A 26424-nucleotide genomic window follows, 5' to 3' on the forward strand; every position below is an offset into this window, starting at 1 on the left:
TAATTTTGATATAAATCATACGAATTATTTAATCCGTATATTTTTTTAAAAAATATAAAATATTTACTATTACAAAATTTAATATATATTAAATTTTGTAATAGCAGAAAAAATTAATGCACAAATGAGTAATTTAACATATTAATAATTAAAAAAAATAAAACTTTAAAAAATTAAAAAAATCAAAAAACCAATATATATTTATATTATAATTTTATTTCCTATAACTCCTTTTCCATTTATTTTTTCTTTCTATGTCTCTTATTTGTACTCATATCTCCTATTAGATAACAATAAATCATTCCTATGAATGATACTAAATTCAATCTTTTTAGGATTTTAAGTTTTGAGTTTTGGGAATAAAAAAATATAATTAAAAAAATCACTTAAAGGTGATATTACTTTCTCCAACGGAAATTAATCATCAATCAACCTGCTATATTGATAAAAAATCTCTTATTATATATTATACATTCTCCCACTCTTCTTATCTCTCTTATCACTCATTATGAATACAAGATACACCTTTTAAAATAGAAACAATCATTTCCAATAATGTTTAAGATCTCTCTATTTTTTCTTAAATATTTTATAATATAAAAAAATAAAAAAATCTTGTTCCATTGTTTGGATGAAAGAATGTATTATTCTTTAACTTATTTGATTAACTTACAAGCTAATTCTAACAATATAAATAAGTGGGACACATGCATCAATTTCGAAAACTTTCTATTATCATCGCAGTAATTAATCATTTCAACTTTTAGTTCCGTGGTATTTAAATTTTGCCATATCATCTACATGAAAGAGATATTGACCACAACCTTGCCTCGACAAGTTTATTGCTCTATTAATTTTTGGATCCTACATAATACTCCTTTCTTTTATAGGGTAGTGAAATCCCTTTCGGAGAAAAGTCTAAATATATATGTTTAAAACATGTCTCATTTATTTAAGTAAAAAATATTATATTAGGTCATAAAAATAAGATCATTTGCAAGAGAGAACTGCATAGAGTAAAAGAGAAGAGAAGAAAGAAAGTTAACACTATAATTACTGTAAAGTTGCAACTAAAAAGTTGTTCAGCATTGGATCAAGTTTAAATTTGAACAGCAAAACCACAACATCTAATTTGTTCAAAGTAAATGATAAAATGGCAATTCATAGTTTTTGCAGTGAGTTATTCTATCTATTCTTTTACGTTGAAATTTGAACAACCAATCCACAACGATGACATCTAATGTGTTTAAAGTAAATGATCAAACTCGTATTCATAGCTTTGGCAGTGTGAGTTATTCTATTCGAACATAGTTCTATTTTTGGTTATTTTTCACCTTCAATTGTCACCATTGAGAATTTCATGGTCCAGCTTAGACTTCCACATAGGCATGATAATAAAAACTGAGTCTGTGGGTATTCATTCAGTCCCGTCCTGAGTTTGATAGGAAAAATCCCCATCGGAATCAGTTTCGAGTTTTCTCTCATTTGAAGAAGTGAGAACGGGTATGCCACTCCTCACTCCCACAACCTATATTTTTATATATAATTCTAATATTATCTAATTAATTTATATTTTGTAATTTAAAATATAGAATAATGATTTTAATAGTTAAATAATAATATTATAAGTATAATACTAATTATATACATTTAACTAAATATATAATTTAATACTTAAATATGTTGAACGTTATTTATTCTTTATTAAATATTATATATATATATATATATATATATATATTTATTGGTTGAATTAAAATGTAATCAACAACTTAATCTATAATTTATTTAAAATATATGAATAAATATTTTTTTTAAAAAATGTGATAGGAAGCACGAGTATTTTCAAATCCAAATATATGAACAAATATTTTTTTTTTTAAATGTGATAGGAAGCACAGTATTTTCAAATCCAATGGGAATGAAATTGAGTTCCATTTTTTTATCCCTGTTTATAAAACAGGAGCCTGCCCCACCTTTTGCAGGGGTGAAGATGGAGGATTGGCAAATCCACCCCCGATCCGTTGCCAGTATTCTAATCATTCGCAAATATGTTTATAGTCTATTTGTGTATGTCACAAAATTTAGTCTCAGTTCCTAGAAATATTTTTACTTGGTTTTTTTTATTAAAAGTGGATGAATTTTATTCTTGCTATTAAGTGATTTATATTTTAAAATTTTAAATCTAGTTGGCTGGTTGTAATTCAGACCATTGTTGTCATTGATATCTTATTAATTCAAATCATTATTTTTCTATTCTTACTATCTTTTTTTTAAAAGAAACTATCTCTTATTTGTATAAATTGTTATTGTTGCATATATTATATTGTATGGATATAATTTCTCTTTATATTTTCTTCTAGCAATATTTTCGGTTGTTTATTCACAGGGAGAGATAGCAAATTAGCAATGAAACGTTACACTAACTTGTATCCCATTATGCTTTAGCTATAGTGCAGAATAAACATGAATACTTGGAAAAACTTCCCTCCTTGCAAAGATGAAGGAAATTTCTACTCTTCTTCAGCATCTGTAAAGGCCTTATGGCAAAATTTTCTACAAAGATTGACATAGAATATTTTTTACAATGCTAAATTTGACATCTATATAGAATCTAATAGTACTTGTAGGAATTCATTCTAAGCTATGCCTCAAGAACTGTAATCATGGATTTATCACAGGAAACCTACACGACTAATGTACAAAGTAATGTGAGCTGAACATTGCATTCCATGATTGTTTTCACTTACCTACCATGTTGATGCTTGCCCTATATATCTATCATTCCACCAAGGCCAAGTCACTAGCAGTCTAACAGTAAAACATGACCCTCTTCACATTTTCTTTCAAGTCTGGCAATGGCTTGACACTATAATCACCAGCTGCTCGTGTTGCTTTGGCACCATAACCATTGCCATCACCTGCAGAGCCATTGTCTTGCATATCTGGCTCCATATAGAAACGTGCTCGGAACGCTGCTAAATGTGCATAATATGCTGGAGGAACTGCACAACAACAATTTCCAGTCAATTAAGTTTTAAACTATCCAAGACAAGTATAAAGGGTTAAAAGTTCAACCAAGTCATTAAAATAGCATAGCTGTTCAACTAGTCTTGAGGGTAAGGACATGGTGAGTCATAACTGGGACCAAACAACTGAAAAACAACATATTAATTGAAGCACAGGCTTACCAACTGATACTGAGCGCGTACACCTGGCATATGTATAACAAAGATTGTTTGTCAGAGACTGAATTCCATCTGCTGTGAAGTTGTTTTCATCCCACAGGACATGATAATGAGCTGGCCGACTAGTACCCTGAATGATAATATAAAAAAAGTATGCATAGTTAAGGAAAAATCAAAGGTTTAGATTTTTCTAAGATACTAGTAAAGCAGATCTAGAATTTTACTCTGGGTTGATGTGTAATCCTCTTATGTTAAAATTAAACAAGTCCTTATCTTAAGACATACTTGTTTGTTAGACATCACAACCACACCAAAGTGGGAAGGCCAGAATGCTAATTGCTAATAAAGATTGATATTTTAAACCTTGAAAAGTATTCTTAGAACAAGACCAGGTGAATGATTTTGCATAACTTCAAATAATAGACGTGAGAAAAACCAACAAAAAACTTCTTACTGATACTGCTCACTCTCCCTCCAATTTTGACAGTTATGAACTATGGAAAATTTCTTTCCCATAACCAATTCTCATTTGTGATTATAATAATAAATCCTGGTAGAGAAGGGAGGGAAAAAAAAACTATCTTCTACCTGGATGCCAGCATGGCTGCAGAGATAAAAATCAAATTCTGTTGGATGGCAGATTTTGGAATCAACGACAGTCCCTGAGAGACAATTTAAAACATGAAAATTCCAACCCATAAGATAATCATTTTGAAAAACCAAAGAATGATTCAGAAATGCATTTCTTTACATAAGATTTTTAGGAATGTGCAACATACCAGGCAATATATTCCCACTCCTATCTGTACTACTTCTGTCCCTGTAGTTGTTTGCAAATAACCGGGTATGATGTCTTTTTTGCACAACTATGAATGTTACTGGAGGCTGGTAGTTTGGTTCTAAGGAAGCACATGCCTACACAGATATAACTTCTCAGAACATATCTTTGACATAATAAGAAAACAAGTGTATAATGAGAGAAAGTGATCCTGACCTTCCGAATCGCATCCAACTCATAAAGTAAAACTTGGTAAAATTGCCCTTCACTTACACCGTCCCTGTTCAAATTTCAACATTCAATGTTAAAATGCCAGTAGCAAACTCTTTCGTCAAACTAGAATGTTTTTCAGAAAGCCATGCTCCGAAGTAAGCACACACATGTAAACTAGGATTTGAATGGATTGTGCCTTAAATATATGGATAAAGGGAAAAAACCATTTTGTATGTTTCATGCACTTGATTTGACAGACTATAAAATGACATCATCCCTCAAGTAGACGTAACAGTTTATATGAATGATGCAATCTTGCAAGGGATGCATCCAGAAAACATCTGAAGTGTGGCTGAAAGCTTAAGCATGCATAATTGCATTTAAATAAATTCATGTAGAAGTCAAAATGATGAGCCAGGAGGCTAAAAATTACATGTATAATTTAAAAAATAGAGGGTGGGGGTGAGGAGGAAATTCATCCCTGACTGGCCACTAATAAGAAGCTTACCAAACAAATTTCAGACTTTTCGATGCTGCTGAGTTTTCTAAGGGCATGCATAATGCTGTATGTTTAATGTAATTCTACTAAAACCAATGCCAAGTATCAAGCAACCAATTCAACGGAGGTACAGTTCAACCTACTAAAAATTTTGTTATGAAACTGTATAACATGCATTATAGATCTTTCATCATAAATTAAACATCATGACCTGTAAAATATAATTCGTAGTGGCTTTTGTCCTGTTGCCTTTCTAAAGGAAACCAGTAAATCTCTGCACAAAAAGGACACATGAAAATTATAAACTAAAATACAATGTAATATAATTGAAACTCATCACACAACAACCTAGAACAATTAATATTCAGAATTAAAATAGTAAAAGATATTATTAGTACCGGATCATGCCACCACTAACTGTGCCACGAACAGGGTCTTGCCAAGTTTTGTACAAATCTTGTATAAGTTCCTGCCTATGAGCTTGGGCGCATACCAAACCGGCATATTTTGTCACTTCGGGCCAGTCCTGGGATGCTACTACCTATAGATTGGGTAAACATTATGAGTTTCCAAAACCCTCGATGACTATTGCAATGCTATAAAACAAATAAAGATAAATAAATTAGATAAGTACAGCTGCTATTGAAGGGCTCGAGTCTTCTCCATTTTCAGGGTGGGTTACATCTGCTCCAAAAATTATGGTTGGTATGTCACTAACCAATGGTATTCTGCAGCTTACAGCATCAAGAAGTACAGTGTTTCTACCTCCCATCTGCATCAAGAGGAGGGTAAGTGACCACTATTTAGCTATTGAAAGCATTTATCAAAAGTAATAGCAATTTTAATTTTTAATTCATGAATACCCCAAAAGTAGGGAGCCAACATTGGCTAAAGATAAAATAACATGAATGCATAATAATTTCTACACCATGGATTGGGATTTTAGGCCAGTGTCCATGTATTTATTGAAAAAAAAATTGTTATCCACACAATAATGAAGAAAAAGACGGACAGGGAACTATATAATAATTAACCAAATCCAAATAGACTTCAATACCAAAAAAAATGGTTTAGTCAGGAATATGTAGTTTGGTGATTGAGAGCAAACAAACCTTCACATTGATCTTCAGAGACACATTAGCCAGGTACTGTTTAGTGATTTTGAAGACATGCTTTGTCAGACAGCATTGTGAAATTAAGCCAAGGTCAGTTTCACAAATTCGCTTGAGATCACCTGAAAAAAAAAAGATATTTAAATGAGAATTCTGCATTTTAACTTGGAACATGTTCCTCTGTATTCTCTTCTGTCAACTCAAGCAAGTGGCAATCAGTGATTGATACCATATAAGAATCTTGTAGTGTGGCTTACCATAGAGAGACCCATTATTGTCTGGCAATATTGCTAACAAAAGCTCCAATTCCTTTGCTTTAGTTTTGCTCCCTGCCACATGGTAAACATGTTTCAAAGCTTTCTCCACCTGTTCAGGCTTGGCATTGTAGATGGGGATAACAGGCTCTGGATTAAATTCCTACAAGACAAACCATGTTACTAAATATCACAAATTTTATTTCTACACTTAAAACATGGACAAAATAATAATATAATAGATTAAAGATTACCATGCCAGATACTTGACACATTTGAGCAAGCTCATTACAAAAAGTACGAGCAACACTATCTTGCACGCTCCGTGAAAAATTTATGCATGCCCACCGGCTAACAGTCATTCCATTAATCATTTTCTGTCATTCAAGATACAGGAGACAGTATCAATACTGTGAGCCACCACAAAATTTTGGGAACAGATAAATGTAATGCCAATATGCATCACCTTGTTCATCATATTCCACTGACCAACTTGGGGTAAACAGTTCTTTTCTTTCCCACTTTCATGATATTTAAGCTGCGCTCAGAAGTGCTTTAAATTAATGAATGGCAGGGAAAAGGTAACTTAAGGTTTCAGTATATGACAAACCAGATCTTTAGAAGAAGAAGCACATTACCCAAGGAGCAGGAAGAATTCGTGCTTCAACAGAAGCTAGCTTTTCACTGATTTTAATTCCAAATTCCTTTGCATAAGGATCTTGATCATAAGCATTATGTTGAACGGTCTGCTTGTATGACCCCAACCACCACCACATACAAATAAAAATAAAAAATAAACAAATCATTACTATGAATCCCCAACAGTGTCATGTAGTTAAGAGAATATAAATATGTGTGCGTAACCATAGTTAAATGCACTTTTCCTTCATCTAAATCCAAGGTTTCATTTATCACATAAAACCTCCCCAATTTCAAATCTTTATCTAAACATTCCAATTACTGCATTGTCATACACTTGATAAGTAGAAGACAAGTTTTCTAAGTAATTTTGGAGCAAATCATGAAAACAATATTAACTTAATGGCCCTTCATTTCCTAATTGTTCTGGAATCAGATATTACTACTTTAAAAAAATGGATAGGAGGTGGCCATGTTTTTTGTGAAGATTCAACATTAAATGAAAGGCTTGGTTGTGGTAGTGAAGGTTCAAAGAATCAAAATTAAACACCCGTAAAATGTCATTTTCCCGATCGCGAGGCCTCTGGCAAGTAACTTTCAATAGAGCCGTAATTTGCTTCTCATTCAATCTTTTTGTATAACGTTGCCCCTCAACAATTTTGCAGGCCTGGGGAACCAAAAGCAAACGACATTACACAAAATCATTATGAAAATGTTGAGTGACTACTCCAATTGCCAAGAACTTTCCCTACCTCCATAGGTAAATAGTTCGCCTTCTTTTGGTTTCCTACTTGAAGGCAAGGAAGGTGAGTATATTGAATAGTGAAACCATACATCTCTTGGAAGTATTCAACTACTGATTTCATAGTTGAGTTCTCATCAACAGGAAACCTAAAGAAACACATCATTATTTAGTGAGCTAATGGAAAATCACTATACCTTCTAAGACTGCCAGTAGGAAGAGACCTGAAAGAGAAACAACTTACACAAGTTCTCTGGTAGGTTGAGAAGTCAACCCAGAAACACGATACTTTCTTCTCACACTTCCTCTGTGTGTTACTTCAACTTTAACTCCTCTAAGGGCTTTCTTAATCTGTTTGACAGCAAAAAGTAGTTCTGTAAATTGATCAATATTGACACCATAAGAGATGAACTCAGCAAACTATGTCCATAGTATTAAGTACCTTAATGCGATCAGCATCTGACAATGGCCTTGACAGCACATCTTTTCCTAATAGCTGACCAACAAATTCCACTACTGGCAGAGGCTCAATAAACGCAGCAGATGCCATATCTATGAAATGCAAGCACAGAATGAAGAGAAATGAATAATATTTAATTTGAGAAAATATTATCTGTTTTCATTTTCAATTTTCACTTTAAATTACAAAAATGTCAGGTTATTTTCATTTTTTTTCAAAGATTCATACCAGAAAAGGTGAAAAAACTTTTTTATTGTTTTCCCTCTTTCCTTTACAAATACTTGAAAACAGAAAACAATTTCTAAAAGTGAACATGCCTTCATTTGTAATTACACAGGACTACTTGTACAATCAACATAAATAATATACCAATATTAAGGGAAAGGCCCATTTGTGTAGGCCTTATACTCTGGTAAAATCCACACCATGACTCTAATCCCTCTCCAAGCCGTTGCGGTGTTCTAATATCAGGTGAAAAGAAGGACCTCCCAATGGGGCAATACCTTTAGAAAATGCAGCCTTAGTAAGATAAACAAGAACTCAAGCTTCACACTTTCATTAAACTTATCATTTCTTGAATTTTAAAAGCTTAAATCCCTTGGACCAATACTACCTCTTAGTTGACAGCTCTCTTAGTACAATGTCAAGAATTTGAAGTGCCTCTTGCGGTGCATCAGCACGCCTACCAGCTAGAAATTGGCCCAAGTGATACAAATTTGCCCGAGCAACAAACTTGATCACCACCCTGTACTCTCTTTCCCTTCTGAAAAGTGGCCAATGTGTCAGTTGAAAATTGAACTTACTCAAACATTCAAAACTGTTCAATTTTATCTGGTTATACTAGTACACAAAAGGAGTTTGCCTGTGTGTGTGTGAGTAGAGGGGGGAGAGAGAAGAAAATAAAATATTTAAAGTGATTATATGCAATAAATCCTTACTTGGGGCCATTAACTCCATCCTCTTCATCTACAAGCTTAATCTTAAACTCTCTCCAAGCAAAGGGAAGCTGCCCTGCAGTGTACAGACTTTTTCTGCCATCATATGCTGGAAGTCTCATCCCCAAGTCAGACTCTTTATACAGCCTCACAAGTTCTGCTATGATAGACCTGTTTACTGTTCTAGAAGACACTTCTGGGGTAATAGTAACCTTCAAAAATAAAGCAACATATAATGACATTAAATTAAAGCAAAAGCAAAAATAATAATTATAGGGAACAAAAGCCTCAAGCCAGATTTAAAAGTCTCATTAATGGCACTACAAGAAAAAGGACTGCAAAAGCAGAACCCCTATAAGAGGAAAATCACAGGATGAACTTAAATGCATGCTGCCATAGAGGGCCCGATATTTGTGCACTCAGAAGATCCAATTTAATTGCCTTATCAGAATAGTGATAGATCATAGATATACCAAAGAAAGGATCTTACATCATATTGGTTCAAGTCCTTGTCTGGTAACTCTGCAAAGAAGTGGTTAGCCTTCACAATGCATTTTGTCCCAACTTGTCCATACCCAGGCCTACGAGCAAAGGTCAAAGACTTGCTTGAAGTGGGAAAACCCGTATCAGAGATACAACCATTTTCAGCGTTCCCATTTGCACTACTTGTTAGTGGTGCAGTGCATGGCCTGCAACTAGGCCTCATCATAACATCTCCTTGATCAGATTTTCTGCCACCTCTCCCCCTTCTTCTTCCCTTGTTCTTTGAGTTAGGCAAAGTTTGATTATGGTTTTCTTGTGGCGGTGGACCTTTGCCATTTTGTGCAGCTTTGGTTGTCTTCTTGGCTTGATTCATAGGATTCTGCAAATGGGGTTTGATCACAAGGTGTTGCTCCGAACTTTCTTTCATCTGCCTCACTGGCATGTTGGCTTTGTTGTTGATGATGAGTGCTTACTCCTCTCACCAGAATGTGAACAAACGACAACAGTACAACACACTTGTCAAAGGTGACAAGCTTCACAGCAAAAACCAATTTCACACTCTTCTAGCCTTTGATTGTTATTATATCTGCAAAACAGTACCAATTGCTTGAGCTAAGAATGCATATACAAATATAGAAAATGTAATTATTATGTTGGTACGATCAGTAGTAATTACTGCTCATCAATGAGAATGATCAATGGTTTGATTTGATGTATGAAATCAGAAGAAGAAAATTAGTATGGGTGAAACTAGAAACTAGCGTTGCCATTCTTGCTGATAAAAAAAAAAAAAGCATTACCATTCTTTTGCAAAGCTGAAAATCCAATATTTTCACCCTTGCTTTAAGCAAGTAAATCAAAAAAGGTTATGGTAGGTAGTAGAAATATACGAGTCCGTAGAGCAAAATAAGGCAAACAAAACTACAAAAAGTAAATTTTGACGACATCATCTTCTGCCCTTTGCTTAAAAGTTGAAAAGGCCAGAAGAAAAGGAAATCTCAGTGCAAATTTGCAGCACGAAACATTAACTGTGCAACACGAAATATCACAAAGAGCAAAAGACAAAAAAAAAAAAAAACATTGTTCAGTGAGGAAGCCAATGACTATGTATATGAACAAGCAAGGAAGAGAAGAGTTAACATTAAAATGTGATTAGACATATGAGAAACTCAGAAATGGAAATAGCCAGAAGACAAAGCCAGTTCTAACAGGCTTGTCCCCTACCAAAAACTGAAAGTTACCAAGACGAAGAACATATACAGCCACATAGCCTCACTTTATAAAAAAAAAAAAAAAAGACAACAGAACAATGTATGGATTGTGAAGACAAAGTTGAAACCTTCACTTCACAGGACTACCATGAAATTGAGAAAAAGGAAAAGAAACAAACAGAACAGAACAAAATCACTATGTCTAAGATTTTCACGAAGAAAAAGGAGAGAGAGAGAATGCTGGCAAACACTTTAGAGCAAAATGTTTTCCATTAAATGCCTCAAAACAAAACTGAAACCCCACCAAGAAACAAGTGTAACAATGAGCATGAAAGTGAAGAAGCAAAGCTGAGGAAAAGAATTAAAAAACAAAACTTGAACTCACCCTCTTTGAAAAGAAGGGCTTGTGAAACATGGGTGGTAAGTAAGAAGTGAAAGGAATGAAGGGAGGGTAGGAATAGTAGAAGGGTGTGTTGGTGGAAGAAGAAGATTGAGAATTTTGAAAGAGGAAGAAGAAAGGAAAGGCAAGTTGGGTAAGAAAGAGCGATGATGATGATTATGATGATCTTATACACGCATGCAATGCGCTTTTTGGTTCTTTCTTTATCACGTGTAGAAGGCTTTCCCTGCCTCTTTGCTTTTACTCTCACCTATCTGTTTCCGCAGCCTCGGGGATGTACCATGCCCATATACTAGTATTAAATTAACATATTTGGTAGTAGATAATTATATCTCTTAATTATGTGTTTAGTAATTTCATTTTAGATTTTATGTAGAGTATCAAAGAATATTCCATTTGTTAGGATTGATTTTAGGGGACGTTTGGTGGAAGTAATTATTTTTTCCGAGAATGTTAAAGTGAAAAATTATGATTTTATGTTTGATATGTAATGAATAAAAGAATATCTCAAAATATTATAATTTTTGGGAATTAATTTTAATTTATTTTTTCATAAAGACATTTTCAAGGAAATAGATAGAAATCTAATTTTCCAGAATAAAGGAAAAGTTTTAGTTACATATATTTTAGGTGAATTTTTAATTCTCGTAAAACATATTAATTAATCTTATTTTATACATTTTCAGGAATTATGTTTTTGGGATATGAAAAAACTTATCCAGCCAAACATTCCCTGGGAGGCTGTAAAAAAATTATTAGTTTTAGATTTTTATGTATGAAAGAGTTATTATAACGAAAAATTAGTTTTTTACTTGCTTGAGATAAAAAAAATGATATATTCGAAACAAAATGAAGGTAGGAAATTAATATTATATATGGAGAGAGAGAGGTGCAAGTATATTGTGGATAGTGAGTCCAAAAGAGTAACTGAGGATTATAAAAGCAATCATACAAGGAAGAAGAATAATTTGAACTTGCAGTGGTCTTCCTTCTCTGGCAGGCTTGGCTTGGCTTCTTATAACATTTGTGTGTGATTTCTTTGTTTCTTTTCTGTCTTCTTTATTTTTGTCTCTCAAAATTTTGGTTGTGAATTTTTTTCTCTTCTCCCTATGTAGTTTGTCCCAAAACACTTTCACTTTGTGAAGCCTTTGTAACGGTCCATTCAATGGCAATGGCAATGGCAATGGCTTTGGGCGTATACAGGGGCCCACGTTTCTGGTGTGTTGTGGAGCTGGTCTGATTCAGTACTTGACGGTCTACCACATTTTGTTGTTGACTAGGGAAGGAGGCCAAGAGATCTACATTGATGATGACTTTGGTTTCAGATCATGTCATGATGATAATACTTGGCTTTGTTGGGTGGGGTACATGCTGTCTACGTGGCTTCGGTAGAGCTAAGCATTGGATTGAGAAACATGAGAATATGACTTGCCTGCTGATCATGTTTTGGGAGCTCAACAAGTTGGGTTCTTCCCCCAAATCATGAGAAACCAAATAGGTTTCATCAAAACCCACTCGATTATACTTTCCAAGGTTGCCCTTTGGAAATTTGGTCTTTTTATCATTGCTTTTTTGACTCCCATGTCCCATGAGATACTATATTATACAGAGGAAAGAAACAGAACATTATTAGTCAATCTCTTATTAATTATAAAATTCTTTAGATTAATTCATATTTTTTTAAATAATTAATTTAATTAATCATATGAAAACTATTAATTATTTGTATTGTTATTTTAAAATTATTTTTTTTTCTTTTTTTATCTACTTAATTATTTTTTATTAGTATTTAAAAATAAAATAATAAATAAGAGTATGTAAGAAAAAAAAATAATACGTCTAAAAATTAAAAAATAATCTTATAAAAACCGACAGATAAATCTCTATGATGATAGAAACTAAAAATATTGAAGAAAAATAATTCTGAGACCAAGACCGATCAAGTAAAGTTTAAGGTCTAAGAACAAAAGTTGATGAAAATTGAAGGAATAAAAACACAATTTGTATTTTATTAGTATATCTCTTAAATACATATGAATTGAACATGGTTCACTGTATGCTGATATATGTTAAAGTTGTCATCTTGCTCTCATATATGTCCTCTTCTTTTGCCCTTCATTTGTTAAAAGCCCTAAAGTAAGTTTCCAACAAATTAAATGTTGATGGTTGTGTTCCTCTCTAAAGCTTATGGCCTCGAAAAATTAAATGTCGATGGTTGTGTTCCTCTCTAAAAGCTCGTGGAATAGATAGAAGATTTCATAATGTGATGCCTGAAATGGACTTCCAAGTCATCCTTGTATTGAACATTAATTTTAGGTTATTAATTGGAATATGAAGCGTTATTCTTTTTGGTAAACTTCGGCCATGGCCCATGAGGTTTGCTCTTTATTAGGTCACCTCATTGGCTCATTCTCTCGCTTCCTCTTTTATGGGGTTTTCCTCCTTAATTAAGAAGTCTGATTTTTTTTTCTTTGCACTTTTACACCATTCATTATTAGAAGAAAAAAAATACTACACTATTGATCCATGATTATTGATTTATCTAAAATAGACGAAGTTGACATGTTTGAGATAAATCGTTGACTAAAATTGAGTTGTAGTGAAAGAGGTATGGGATTTGTTGTGTGAGAAGAAACAACAATGCTTTTAAGATGGACTGTTGATTTAGACTAACATGTAAGTAATGCAAATTGAAGTGCATTCCACATAGGCTAAGATTTGAGGTTTTGAAGTGGCTACGAATTCTTTGACAAAGTTCAGACACCATGAGAAATTAGAAAATACATGTAAAGACATTTTAATATTCAAGTTAATGAAATATTCACCAATGTAACTAATGGTTTGAAATAAAACTCTTATTTGTTTTACTGATATTGGTTGTATTTATAGAGAGGTTTGAGATAGGTTAGGTTGTTTAGCATAAGCCTATGGTCTCTTAACATTTCTTTGTCTTGGTGTAGCAATAAGGTGACTTTACTTTGGGGCTAGATGTGATCCTTTGTTCATGATCTCATCTTAAAAGTTTAACCCTTATATTTTGATTTGGATTAATCTGATATTAAGTCCATCGTCGAACAATTATATATTTTTTTTTTATAAATAGTTATTATTGTCCCTTAACGTGTAATTTGTTGATAAATATGAAAATATAAAATTTAAACCTTAAAAGTGTAAAAATAGTGATAAATATATTCGGGCGTTAACTTCTGTCCGTCACCGTTAATAAAATAGCCTACATAATACGAAAGGACAAATTTGTCACTGAAATGATTGTCAACGTGATCATCTCTAATTGTTAGCATAAGAGTATATTTGTCATAATATTTTTTTGACTTTTTGTCCTCCCACTCCGCTGACAAATATGTCCCTATAAGATGAAAATGCAAAATTAGGCTTAAATTTATTTGGTTTTTTTATTTGTTAGTAACTGCTTTCATTTTATTCATATTATGTATAATAAGTGTTGTCCTAAGTGGAATCACATAAGATTTATCCATGGGATTCTTTCATATTTGAGGTATATATATACATTTTATTGATTAAGGAAAAAGACTTATAATTTCACTTTAGTTTTATTTAGTTTAAATTTTATGAGACTTTTTTTCTAAAAAAAAAATCAGTTGATTAAATTCTTTTTCTAAAATAAATAAATAAATAAATTTGATCTCGCGGGCGGTTGTGTTTTTTCTACTCAAAATTATTGACATATTATTTTTAATCTAAATATAAAGGTACTTAAATTAGAATTGAGATATGGAATAATTTTAAAGATTAAAAGTGAGAAATTTAGTAGAATTTTTTTTTAATAACAAAGATTAAGGTTTGACAAGGAAATCAAAATAATATATATATATATATATATATATATATATATATTAAAATACAATTTAAAAAATATATTGCATAAGTACTAAAAGAATAGAAGTAGTAAATTACAAACACATAATAATAATAATAATAATAATAATAATAATAATTGGTCATAGTCTATTATTAATGTCTGGATATATTTGTCGTACTTTTTATATTTTTTGGGACTAAATTTTATATTTTCATTTTTGAGAGACGTATTTGTCAGCGGAGTGGGAAAACGAAAAATAAAAAAAATATTATGACAAATATGCCTCTATGCTAGCTAGCAATTAGAGATGATCATGTTGACAATCATTTAAACGACAAATTTGTCCCTATGTGTCACGTATACTATTTTATTAACGGTGACGGACAGAAATTAATGACCGAATATATTTGTCGCACTTTTTACACTTCTAAGAACTAAATTTTATATTTTCATCTTTCAGTAACATATTTATCAGCGAATTACACATTGAGAGACAAAAGTAACTATTTATCCTTATTTTTTTTTTTTAGAATTTAAAGATTAATTTTTAAAATAATTATTGTTTCAAATTGGACTTGAAGCCCAATTTATATATAATTGGCCACTCCATACCAATATTAGTCCAAAGTACTGACTCATTTCATTAAGTGCTAGGCTGTGTTTGATTTAGGGTGGGATGGAGAAATGAGAGAGAAATTTGATATTTTTTATGTGGGATTCACATATTTTATACTCTATTTTAATTCTTTTTTTTTTATCTTTTCTATTTCTATCCTTTAAATTAAATTAAAGACACCCTTAAACAAGGTCAACACCTCCATCCCAATACATGAATCTTGCAATGCATTTGAGAATAATAAAGCATGCATCAATTTGAAATAAAATTTTCTTGTCATTATATTAAAGTAGGATAAGTATTAATTTTGAAAAACACAAGGTATCTCAAATTCTTATAAATATATTTCCTCTGGTTTGAAATATAGGAAGAAAAAACACATTTTTGTTAATCTCAAATATATATTTTTTAAAATTAATTTTATCTTATTTAATATTATTATTTTTAAAATATTATTCATTTAATTGAGATTTTAGTTTGAATGACTCTTTTTTATTCCTAATGTCAAGTTTCAATGAAGAATAAATTAGAAAAAAATCATTTTTAATTAAGATTTGTGCAAATTAAATGTAGTTAATTAACTTTTTTATTTAGCATGAAATAATTTTTTCTTATATTTTAGATCAAAAATATTTTTTTCTTATATGGTAATGATTTTTTTTATCTTTAAAACTTAAAAAGATTTAATTTTTGGGTCTTATTAATCATTACACTTAAAACATTGGTTAAGAAATTAAAATGAGAAAATATTAATTATGAAAATTATAATAGAACGTAAAAAAAAGTTACAAACAATGTAATTTAAAAAATATTTTAATAATTCCTTAATTAATGTCGTAAGATATTATTTAACATTTGTCTTTTTTTTTTTCACTGAGATGTATATAATAATTGTGGTATCCGTAGTAAAATGGTCGGCCAACAACTAAGCTTTGTAATTGCTTTGACTGAGGTGATTTTTCAGTTCAACATCATCATATTTCCTTTTAGAGATACTAAGTGAAGTGAAAAGAAATCATTACCAAAAGCATCCACCATTATAATCAATCAATTATAATTATAAATATATTGATTTTTACTTAAAATAATTTAAAATTAAATGACAGTTTAAACTTATTTTATAAACATTAAAATCATTTAAAAAACGAACTGTTGATGGTTGATACAAAACGATACTTAGTTTTAATTTGATCTTGTAATAATAATTACTTTTTAATAACTGTTTTTAAGTGAAGAAGTATCTTTAGCAGATAAAGTATTATAAAATTATAACTGTTTATAATAAGTTAATATTTTCATAATTTATCATATACATTAACATAGTATTATGAAATTATTGTTGCAAGAAATATTGCATCTTTGACCCCGAGCATTTACAGACGACATTGTTGCTTGAGGCCAGTGAACCCAACACAAACAAGGACCACTCACTGAATTCTCCCACACAAGCGGGGTCTTCTTCAGATAATTTCGGTTTTGCATTGCTCATAATGTTGCATGTCACATTTAATGCACTAAATCATTTGAGAGACAAGGACGACCCTGGGTCATTGAGATTTGTTTTTCTAAGGAGGCATGGGCATGTTTTGTTCCGGCACGTAGACACATGGTTAATTATTTTCATCGCATAGTGGATTGATTAAGGACAAGGATGAGGATGATGGGCAAGAGTCGTTCCTTTTATGGGCTTTGGGATTTGTTTTTGTCACTAAAGGACTTAAATAATGTGGGTGTGTTTCACTTGTGCTCGTGGTTGTGGACAAGGAAGGGGCATGTTTGAGATTCATGATGCTTGGTAGTGGGGGAGAAGTGCGTGTGGTGGGGCCATATTTTCCAATGACATAACACATCCCAATATTGCACATTTTCCACTGTTGCATTGCAGTCTATGATTCTTCTCCACCCATTTCAATGTTAGGTTCTTTTAGTGTTAGAGTACAAATAAGTTTGATGTGAAATTTTATATCGAATCAATTAAATATTAAATAAGTGGAAAAAAAACTCTTAAAAGATTTTAAGTTAAAATATAATATTAAATTTATTTGTGTAATTTGGTGTACATCTTGATCATCCTTTTGTGTTAGCAAGCATGCACTGAGTGGTGGTGCCCATTGTGTTGTGTGTATAGATGACCCACCATAGCCTTGAACTTTCATATAAACAATGAACCTTGGTAACCTATATATGAACTTTCAATTTTTTACATTTTCCACCATCGCGTGAAAGGCATACCAAGACATCACCATTCTCGGCAAAGCACTACTCATTTATCCCCCATAGAGTGACAAGGGATTGTTTAACGTTTGGTATGCTAAAAGGTGGCTACCAAGTTAAAGCCATCATTTAGTTAGAAATGTCATGGTACAAAGCTTTATTCAATAATGCCATATTGATATGATATGCGCATTAAAAAAATTAAAAGAAGTTAGCATCATTAAAATGCGCGTGTTCTCGTCCTTGCAATGAAAATAAACTTTATAGCAAATATGATTTATGATCCAAAGCATACACACGAGTTGATCCCCCTTTTTAAAGGGCCAAAATGATGGAAAGAAAAAGAATCACGACTATGAAACATAGAATCGCCATTAATTGTACTTTGCCTAAGGAAAGTAAAAATACATCTTACTGTACATTAAAGTCCCTTATCTCTACCACCAAACCAACCAATAGATTAACTGGTCCAGAGTTATTCTAATTTAATTAATAATTTTAGTTTGAGTTTAAGTATTTAACTATGCTCGGAAAGAGAACATTATGCCCATAGTATAGTCCTAACTCGAGTAAAATTGTTGCAAATGAAAGATACTTGTAAATTGTAATCTTAAAAAGAGAGAGAGAGGGAGAGAGATACTTGTAAATTGTGAAATATGACTAGAATTATTCATATGGATGCTACAACAGTCCAGAGGAAATATATATATAAATAAAATGAAATGCCTGCTTTACTTCATGGGCATTATTATTGGCCTATTGTTGCGACAGATGCGACAAAACAATCCAGACATATTTTTTTTAATTGCTACTAGTCTGCTTTTGAGATTGGTTATTATTACCCACCTGAAGATTAAAATTGAATAAAATATGTCGTAATTCTAACCTATATCTCTCTGTATATACATCAACGGATCTAAGACTCTAAGTTACTGCAGATAAATTATAAAAAATAAAATTAATGAGTTTAATTATATAAATATAAATAAAATAAAATATAAAAATATAAAATTTTATTTATAAATTTGATGAATTTTAAAAAATGAGAGATGCAAGTGCCCATCCTCACAGTCATATAGGTCCGCCACTGAATATATATGTGTATATTATAACATTAGGTTGCAAAATAAAATTAATAGAGGCAGAGTCACCAACCCAAGAGAGAGAGGTAGGAATGCTTAAAGAAAGACATGGGTTAGAGACAAGTATGAAACTGCCAAGTGATATACACGTGAGGGAAGGATTATGGCTAAAGGAATATAAAATGCTACTATAGAATGTCAATGAAATCCTCCCAATGTGATGAACCAAAGTTGCCCTCAATATTTTACACTCTAAAACCACATATGCGCAGCATTTATGTCCATCTGTCCCTATTAAAGATCATATTTATTATTAAATTATTAACGCGGAATGTACTACAAAAAGATCATTATTTTAATGTCAATGTCAATAGAGTATGTGATTGCTAATGCACGCCTGCAATTCCATTCATGATGGGTGTGGATAATTGTTTCTGCTTCTAACCTTTCTGCCTGCACTTGTAGTTGGGATAATAATTGCAATAACAGTTTGTGGTCTTTTGCCATTAAAATATGCAAACACTTGTAACATTTCCAATATATATCCATCAAGGCATGCAATCGAAACTTTGGTACTCGATCTCATGCGGATTTTTGCTAACAAGGTAACGGGTAACATAGTAGAGGGAAATTAAATACAAGGCCACAAGAGAACTAAAGCATGCTCTCACTACCTAGGGATAGAGCCATATATATATATATATATATATATATATGAGTTTGCTAATATATATACATTTATTTTTCAATAGTTGGATTGCATTAGTAATATACATCAAAATATTTAGGGAAAAAACCATTATTTTTCTATTTTAGTTAATTTATTTTAGGGTATTAGAGTAATTTAAGATATTTAATTAAAGAAAAACAAAAAAGCCCATTCTCTCTCCTCTGTGACTCTCGTATTGACTGCTAGCGTGTTTGAGAGCGACAAGGGGGACAAATAAAATGAGAATTTGAGTGGATTGGAACTGATGTGCTGCAACCAATGTAACACTCTGAACCATGAACTGAAAAATAAAAATGCTTACTCTTCAGTGGCTAGGATCTGGGATCTTCTCTTCTATTTCTACCACTTACCTTATGCAACAACATATTTGGTGTCTTTGACAGTAATTTCTCTCAACCCAATTCCACCACCCCATAAAAAAAAATGAGAATTTAAGTTTTGTTAGTTGGAGAAGATTGAGAAATTTATTATGCTTTTCTAATGTAGCACAGCGTAACAATTGAAATCCTTACCATTCCACCAAATTGTATCATTTTGTTAGCAATTGATTTTATTCACTGTATAAGATATTATCGTGAGCAAACATTTTGCAATGTGTATACTGTTGCAGCCGGTGAGATCTTGACAGTGGTGGGTGGGAGAAGATGAAGAAAAAAGAGAAGGGAAGGGATATGTTTCCAAAAACGTGAGAGAGGAGAGAGAAATTGATTTTTTATTATCTAAAAAAATTTAAGAGGTGAATTATAATAATATCCTTAACTTAAAAGAAAAGAAATCAAAGAGATGAGTGACTTTTTTGCCCTAAATATTTTGGTGTGCATTAGTAATGCATTTTAACTGAAAAATTAGTATGTGGATATACCATCACTATTATACTAATATTTTTCTGATCTTTATTTTGGAGGGTTGAAAATAGAAGCCGGGATAGAGTTATTCAGATGAAAAAGTATATTTTCATACATAAAATTATGAGTTTACTAATTATATTAGTAATACGATAATAATTTATGAGTTTAATGTCTATTCATTATTTTATATAATCATTCAATTATAAATCTTCATTTAAATTATTTTAAAATTTAACAAGCTTCCATACATAATAAATAATAATTGAATCACCGTGTAAAATATTTTATAATCTCATTATATAATTATTTTCTCATAATTTATTTTCCTTTTGTTAGTTAAGGTTTTGGGAAGGGGGCCGGATACTATAGTACTATATATATCTCCTTGCTTATTTTTCAAGCTCAATGCTTGTTAACTATGTTATGGCTTTCAAATTATTAGCAATTTTAATGTAAAAGTATTAAGTATGTATTCTTTATAAGAATGATCTGTTTGATTGTTTTTGTAGCGGGGGCAGTGGAATAAGAGGAGTAGATAGAATTATGCTGAATTGAAGCTGATCAAGTGCTGCTGCGCTTTAGTTGGCTTGAATTTATTTGATCAGATTTGCGCTCGAGTATTGAACTTGAAAAACTAACCTTCAGTCTGAGCTATGATTCAGATAATTCTCTTATAGGCCAACCTTTTATACATTATCCATTTTTCTCACATTTAATTCACATGCTAACTGTAACTTAAATTGAAAGATCAAAATGTTTTAAAAACTAAAATAAAAGGAATCAAATTATCTCACTCTACCAAACTTGTCAATTTCACTGTCATATGCTCATGTATCAAGCAAACATAAAAGCAAAGACAGTGAAAGACTTTTACAGAGTTGGTCATATAAGGTATCAAATTTTTTTTCCCTTTAACTTTATACATAGCTTTGTGACTATAGAAGTGGATCGACAAAAATGGCAACAAAACAGTTTTTCCCCTCATATAATGGATAAAACTGCAGCCTTGTAAAGAACTTTGTTTCTCCTGGGTAGAAAAGTCTAATGTGACAATGTTAGAATGCCTTTACCAATTTCTCAATTATTTTTTCTTATTTGCTCGATTTTCATGCAGTACATTAATTAATAAATGTCCTAAAATTGCCACTTGTTGCAGAAAAGAGATTCATGCTTTTTAAGGACACACGGGCTTTAGGCTTTAGATCTTTACCTCAATCAAAAGGACCAAAGCATTAGAGCCCCACAAATTGTAACATGGTGTTGAGTTTTAAAGACTAGTGTAAGTTCTAAGTTGAACTAATATGAACTTAGTATTTTATCTATTTTGATTTTGAATTTGTATTGGTCCAGAATACTAAAAATAGTTACACTGATGCCAAGAATGTGTGTCTTTTTTCTGTTTTCACTGCAGAAGCAGATGCCATTCCAGCATCTGCATGCCTTCTAACTTTGAGCCAAATACAGCTTATGTCCGTATCAGAAGGCACCAAAAACTTTCATCATTCATTCAAAAGCAAAAATGGTCAGAAAAACCCCAAAACAAGGCCAAGTAGTACTTTCACTTTAGCTTCCTTTTCATCCTGTTTGTTTATTATTGTCCATTTGATTATTATCCACAATCCACAAAAGCCAACTACTTCACTCACTTTTTTTTTCTTTCTGTAAAACAAAAGAGCCAAGGACAATTTTGTCCATAACTCAGACATAGATTTGTTTGTTAGGTGTCTTATTTGGGCCCCACAGCAGCCCAAAAGTCCATGAGCTAATGAATCTCTTCTATGGAGGCCATGGAATCAACATGATCCGTACAGTAGTAATATGGGCTAGCAGGGCAAGTATGTTGGTTGATGCTTCTGTTGCAAAATTATACACTTTTAGCCTATAGTACTTTACCTATACTGGGAACTAGCTGAATGTGACAACGATATTTATATACTAAAATTTGAATATAAATATAAACATTTAGATAGTAAAAGAAATAAATCAGGATGATGCAGTGTTAAATTTATATTAGAATGCAAATTAATTTCCCATTTTCCGTGAAAAGTGTTACTTTGAATTTGGCAGTTTGGTTTAAAAGCAAATAAAGAAGATGGTGTTCATCAAAAGAGAAGAAAAGAAAGGAAAAAAAGATCAGCAATGCTACAATAGTATGTAACTTTATTTTCATTAAAAATGTGCAAAAACTTTGTAAGTGTTTTTTTTGGTTTCCACTTTATACTTTTATTGGAGATGACAAAAGGTTGTAGGTGGTGATGGGACCAATGAGCTGCATAGTGAAAGGTGAATCTCGCGCGAGTGAGTGAGAGAGAGAGAGAGAGAGAGAGTAACATTTAAAACACAATATATGATTCTCTAATCTTTTAAATAAAAAGGAGGATTCTTTATGCTTTACTTTGACTGCAACTGTGCATACTGCATAGCATATTCAAGCCAAGCACCATGTCGTTGAATGAGAAGTTTTTGTGTACATTTGTGATTTGAAATATTTACTGAGATTAAATTCCTTATCATTCAGATATATTATTGTTGAATTTCGAAAGAGTGGGCAATTAATATTGTTAGATGGTGTTCCTCTCCCTGGTGCTCATGTGTAGAACGGGGTCGGATGATGGCAATTATATTACTGTTTGATGAGGCGTGGGACGGTGATAGCTGCAAAAACTCACTCAAATTAAGAACTAGCAGAGTAACTATGCAAATGTACGAAAAAGAAAAACAAATATGAGGGATGTTAGTGTATATATAAGCGTTCTGGAAATAATGTGTTAGTATGAACTAATTCGACCCGGACTGAAGTTGATTTGGACGATTTTAGATTTTTTAAGATTAAATTTGATGTATTTTAAGTACAAGTTCGGGTTATGTTTTTTTATTTTTTTTATTAATCTTTCAAGAAGCCAAAATCTGTAATCATTCTGTAACTTAAAATTCCGGAATCCAAAAAGAAGAGATGCAGGAAACAAACAGCCATAAGTGTGTGATCAAATTCAGGCTTGCATGTAGACGGACTATTATAGCGGGCCACTAGCCCATGGTTGCAATCTAGAAAGAAAATGGGCTACACCCTTCTGTTGTATACAGTTTTAGGCTTCTAGCAAAAGGATTTTCCCATATCGTCACATGCTACTCACGAAAATCAATTCAATACTCTCGGTAATTGTAGTTATTTGATTTTTCTTTTAAATGGTTTTAGTATGTATAATCACTTTAAAGAAATTAAATCCATATTATAAATTAACTTAGAATACACAACAAAATCGTGTTTTATTTATGCAATTAGGAGGTGAAAAAATACACAACAAAAACTTAATTTTATTGTGCACTTGCACGATGAAAACATACTTTTGTTGTGTATTTTTTCAACCCCCCCCCCCCCCAATTACAACAATAAAAACATGATTTTATTGTGTAATTTTTATGGGGCAGTTTTGAAATATGGGTAAAATGCACCTATGTAGGTAGTGCCATTAGTCAAAAAGGTAATGCTAATAGCAATACCCGTAGAATTATGGATCAGGTCCGGTTTGGAAAAAGTGGTTATTGCTTTCTGCTGTTCTCAAATTGTTTTCTGTACTTCTGATACTGCTTCCGGAAGTAGTATGAGAAGATCTTCCTGATTTTGAAAAAAAAAAACGCTATGGCTGGTACCAAAACCAAACAACGAACCTAATTTTGAAAAAACAAAAACAAAAACATGAACCAAATTATTGATGCCCCATATCCTATAAGTAAAAAATGTGATGAGAAAAAGAATAAATTTATATTATTTAATATGAGAGAAATATGAAAGAAGAAAAAACAACTTTTTTAACAGAAAGAACCATGTCATTTTCAATTTAATAAAATACAATATTTAGACAGTTTTATCTTTTTCATGCTATTTGTGTTTCTTTCTTTTTCTTAACTTGAGTAGAAATAAACTAAAATATGTGACGCCCATTTATTTTCCATCTCTCATACTATTATTAACTCTAACAAACATCTCTAAAAAAAACACTAACAAACATCAGAAGAATTCTTGAAAATGTGTTTTTTTTATCATTCCTTTTTCTTTCATGACAAACTCTTACATATCAAGCAAAATGTAATTCTTTATGCCTCTTAACAAAATAAAGCATTCTCATGTACATGATCAATAATTGAATCCTCTTAGGAACTCAATTATTATTCACTGTGTCAATCCTTTCTGGCTGAATCGACACACGCTATGGACAAACGAAAAAAAAAGAAGAAGGAATTAACGTATGCTATTATACTTGTATTTGAATTTATAAATTTGATTAAGATGCAATTGCTTCCGAAATATTTATGAATTTCAAATGATTTTTAACGAAGAATCTTTCATTGCTTAAATTTCATTCGTCGATATCATAAAAATATATATCTTATTTGATGTTTCTAAAATCAGACTTTGTTATCAAAGTTAAGTACTTAATCAATTATCACTGTTTTACGCTGAACTTGCTGGTTGATTAGCTTTTTAAAAAATCTTATTTTGATGTCTGTGATTTATAAATTTTTATGCAAGCATTTGTTCAGTTGTATTTGATTTAGAAGATAAATAATTAAATTAAAATACAATGTGAAAGATACCATACTCACATAAAATTCACATTATTTCTTCTTCATTTATCTCTCCTTTTCCTCAGCTAAAACACAATCTTAATGTTTAAATACCACATTATAGTATAAAACTTGAAAGAAAAGCAAAACACATGCTGCAGCTTGTAACTTCCAAAAAGTACACTTCTAAGTAGGAACGGATCTAGGACACCGTCGAAGAAGGAGTTGAATTTTTTTTTACTTTAATTATTTAACTTCTAAAAATAAATAATAAAGTTTATAAATTATTTATTAATTTTATATGTAAAATTATTATTTTTTATTTCAAATGATACAAAAAGAAAATATGTTTGTTTACACCTTGTACAATTTTTTTAAGTTTTGAATGATATTTTTGATCTCACAAGCACGATAACAATTAAATAAAACTCACGTAATAATCTCACATTAAAAAAAGAAACAAACATATCAATTATAATAATAACTGATTAGAAGTCATCAAATTTCATAACACATCATGTGGGAATTAGAATTAGTTCTGTTTATCTACTTTAATTTTATCTTTGTGGAGTGGAAAAAAATATTTGTATTCAACTACAAAGTTTATTTTATATACTGTGAGAAGTTTTTTTTATTGCTGAGAATTCTGGGCATAAGTTTCTATAGCTCTAATGAACCAACATTAAATTTTGAATTATATATAATATATAAAATATACTTATAATATAATTAATGTTAATAATTAAATATATAAATAAATAAGAATTATAATAATACATAAAGTATAATTAATCTAGATAATAACAATGGATGAAAAATCCATATAAAAATATCATCCTCATTAGATTTATTGATTACTATATATATCTCCGGGTTAGCTTATAATTAGTAATAATATATATTATTAAAAAAGATTAATACTTTTTTCCAGTATTAAAAAGTATATAATAAGTGGTAATATATATTAATTATCAGATTTATTAATCAATATATATTATTAATTTGTATATATTATTAAATACTAAATAGTATATATTATTTTTTTACTAGAAATAGTATATTTACTATTAATTAGTATTATAGTATATATTATTAATAATGTTTTTTCACAGAAAAATATATTATTATTAAATAAGTTTTGGGGAGACTTTTTCACATTACTTATTATTTTTTTATTATGACTGAAATAAAAAAATAAACAATTTTAAAATCAATTTGATTAATAAAAAAATTCTATACAATTTTGAAAGATGTACCCATGTATCTGTCCGAAAGGTACCAAATAAAATTCCGTACTTAAATCAAAATTATGAGGGTTCGTATATCATTTTACTTATTACATTATGAAAGATCACATTGAATTCTTTTTCTCTATGAGTCTATGGGTCGTACTCTAATACTCTATTCAACTCTGTCGGCATACATTTCAGGTTAGTTTTGAGATTTTGACAAGTCCGTGTTGTCTAGACACCAATTACAATCACGTGTCGGATTTTTAACGACATCGACTACAATCACGTGTTGTAATCGATGTAAAAAGATCATCAAAATTAATATAGAATACCTATTTTCTAATAGGGTCTACGTAAGATTAGTTTATCTTGTAAGTTGTA

General features: G+C 31.0%; 1 protein-coding gene across 2 annotated transcripts; it reads right to left on the reverse strand.

The window, feature by feature from the left end:
* Positions 1-2471: 2471 nt before the first annotated feature.
* Positions 2472-11090, reverse strand: LOC114401230 (protein argonaute 10-like). Of its 2 annotated transcripts, none has more exons than XM_028363692.1 (22): positions 10900-11090; positions 9311-9889; positions 8824-9032; positions 8499-8648; positions 8255-8388; positions 7868-7977; positions 7670-7776; positions 7436-7574; positions 7234-7350; positions 6683-6790; positions 6511-6582; positions 6299-6421; positions 6048-6207; positions 5791-5912; positions 5313-5450; positions 5077-5219; positions 4890-4952; positions 4183-4246; positions 3968-4103; positions 3777-3850; positions 3192-3318; positions 2472-3005 (listed from the first exon to the last, which is right to left on the reverse strand). In XM_028363692.1, exons 2-22 carry the CDS (start codon positions 9743-9745, stop codon positions 2812-2814), a joined length of 2925 nt encoding a protein of 974 aa, XP_028219493.1. In that variant the 5' UTR covers positions 9746-9889; positions 10900-11090; the 3' UTR covers positions 2472-2811. The 2 variants fall into 2 exon arrangements, with proteins under 2 accessions (XP_028219493.1, XP_028219494.1); XM_028363693.1 differs by lacking the exon at positions 10900-11090 and adding an exon at positions 10104-10542.
* Between the last annotated feature and the right edge of the window lie 15334 nt (positions 11091-26424).

This window comes from Glycine soja, chromosome 20 (genome assembly GCF_004193775.1).
Source record: "Glycine soja cultivar W05 chromosome 20, ASM419377v2, whole genome shotgun sequence".
Lineage (NCBI taxonomy): Eukaryota > Viridiplantae > Streptophyta > Magnoliopsida > Fabales > Fabaceae > Glycine > Glycine soja.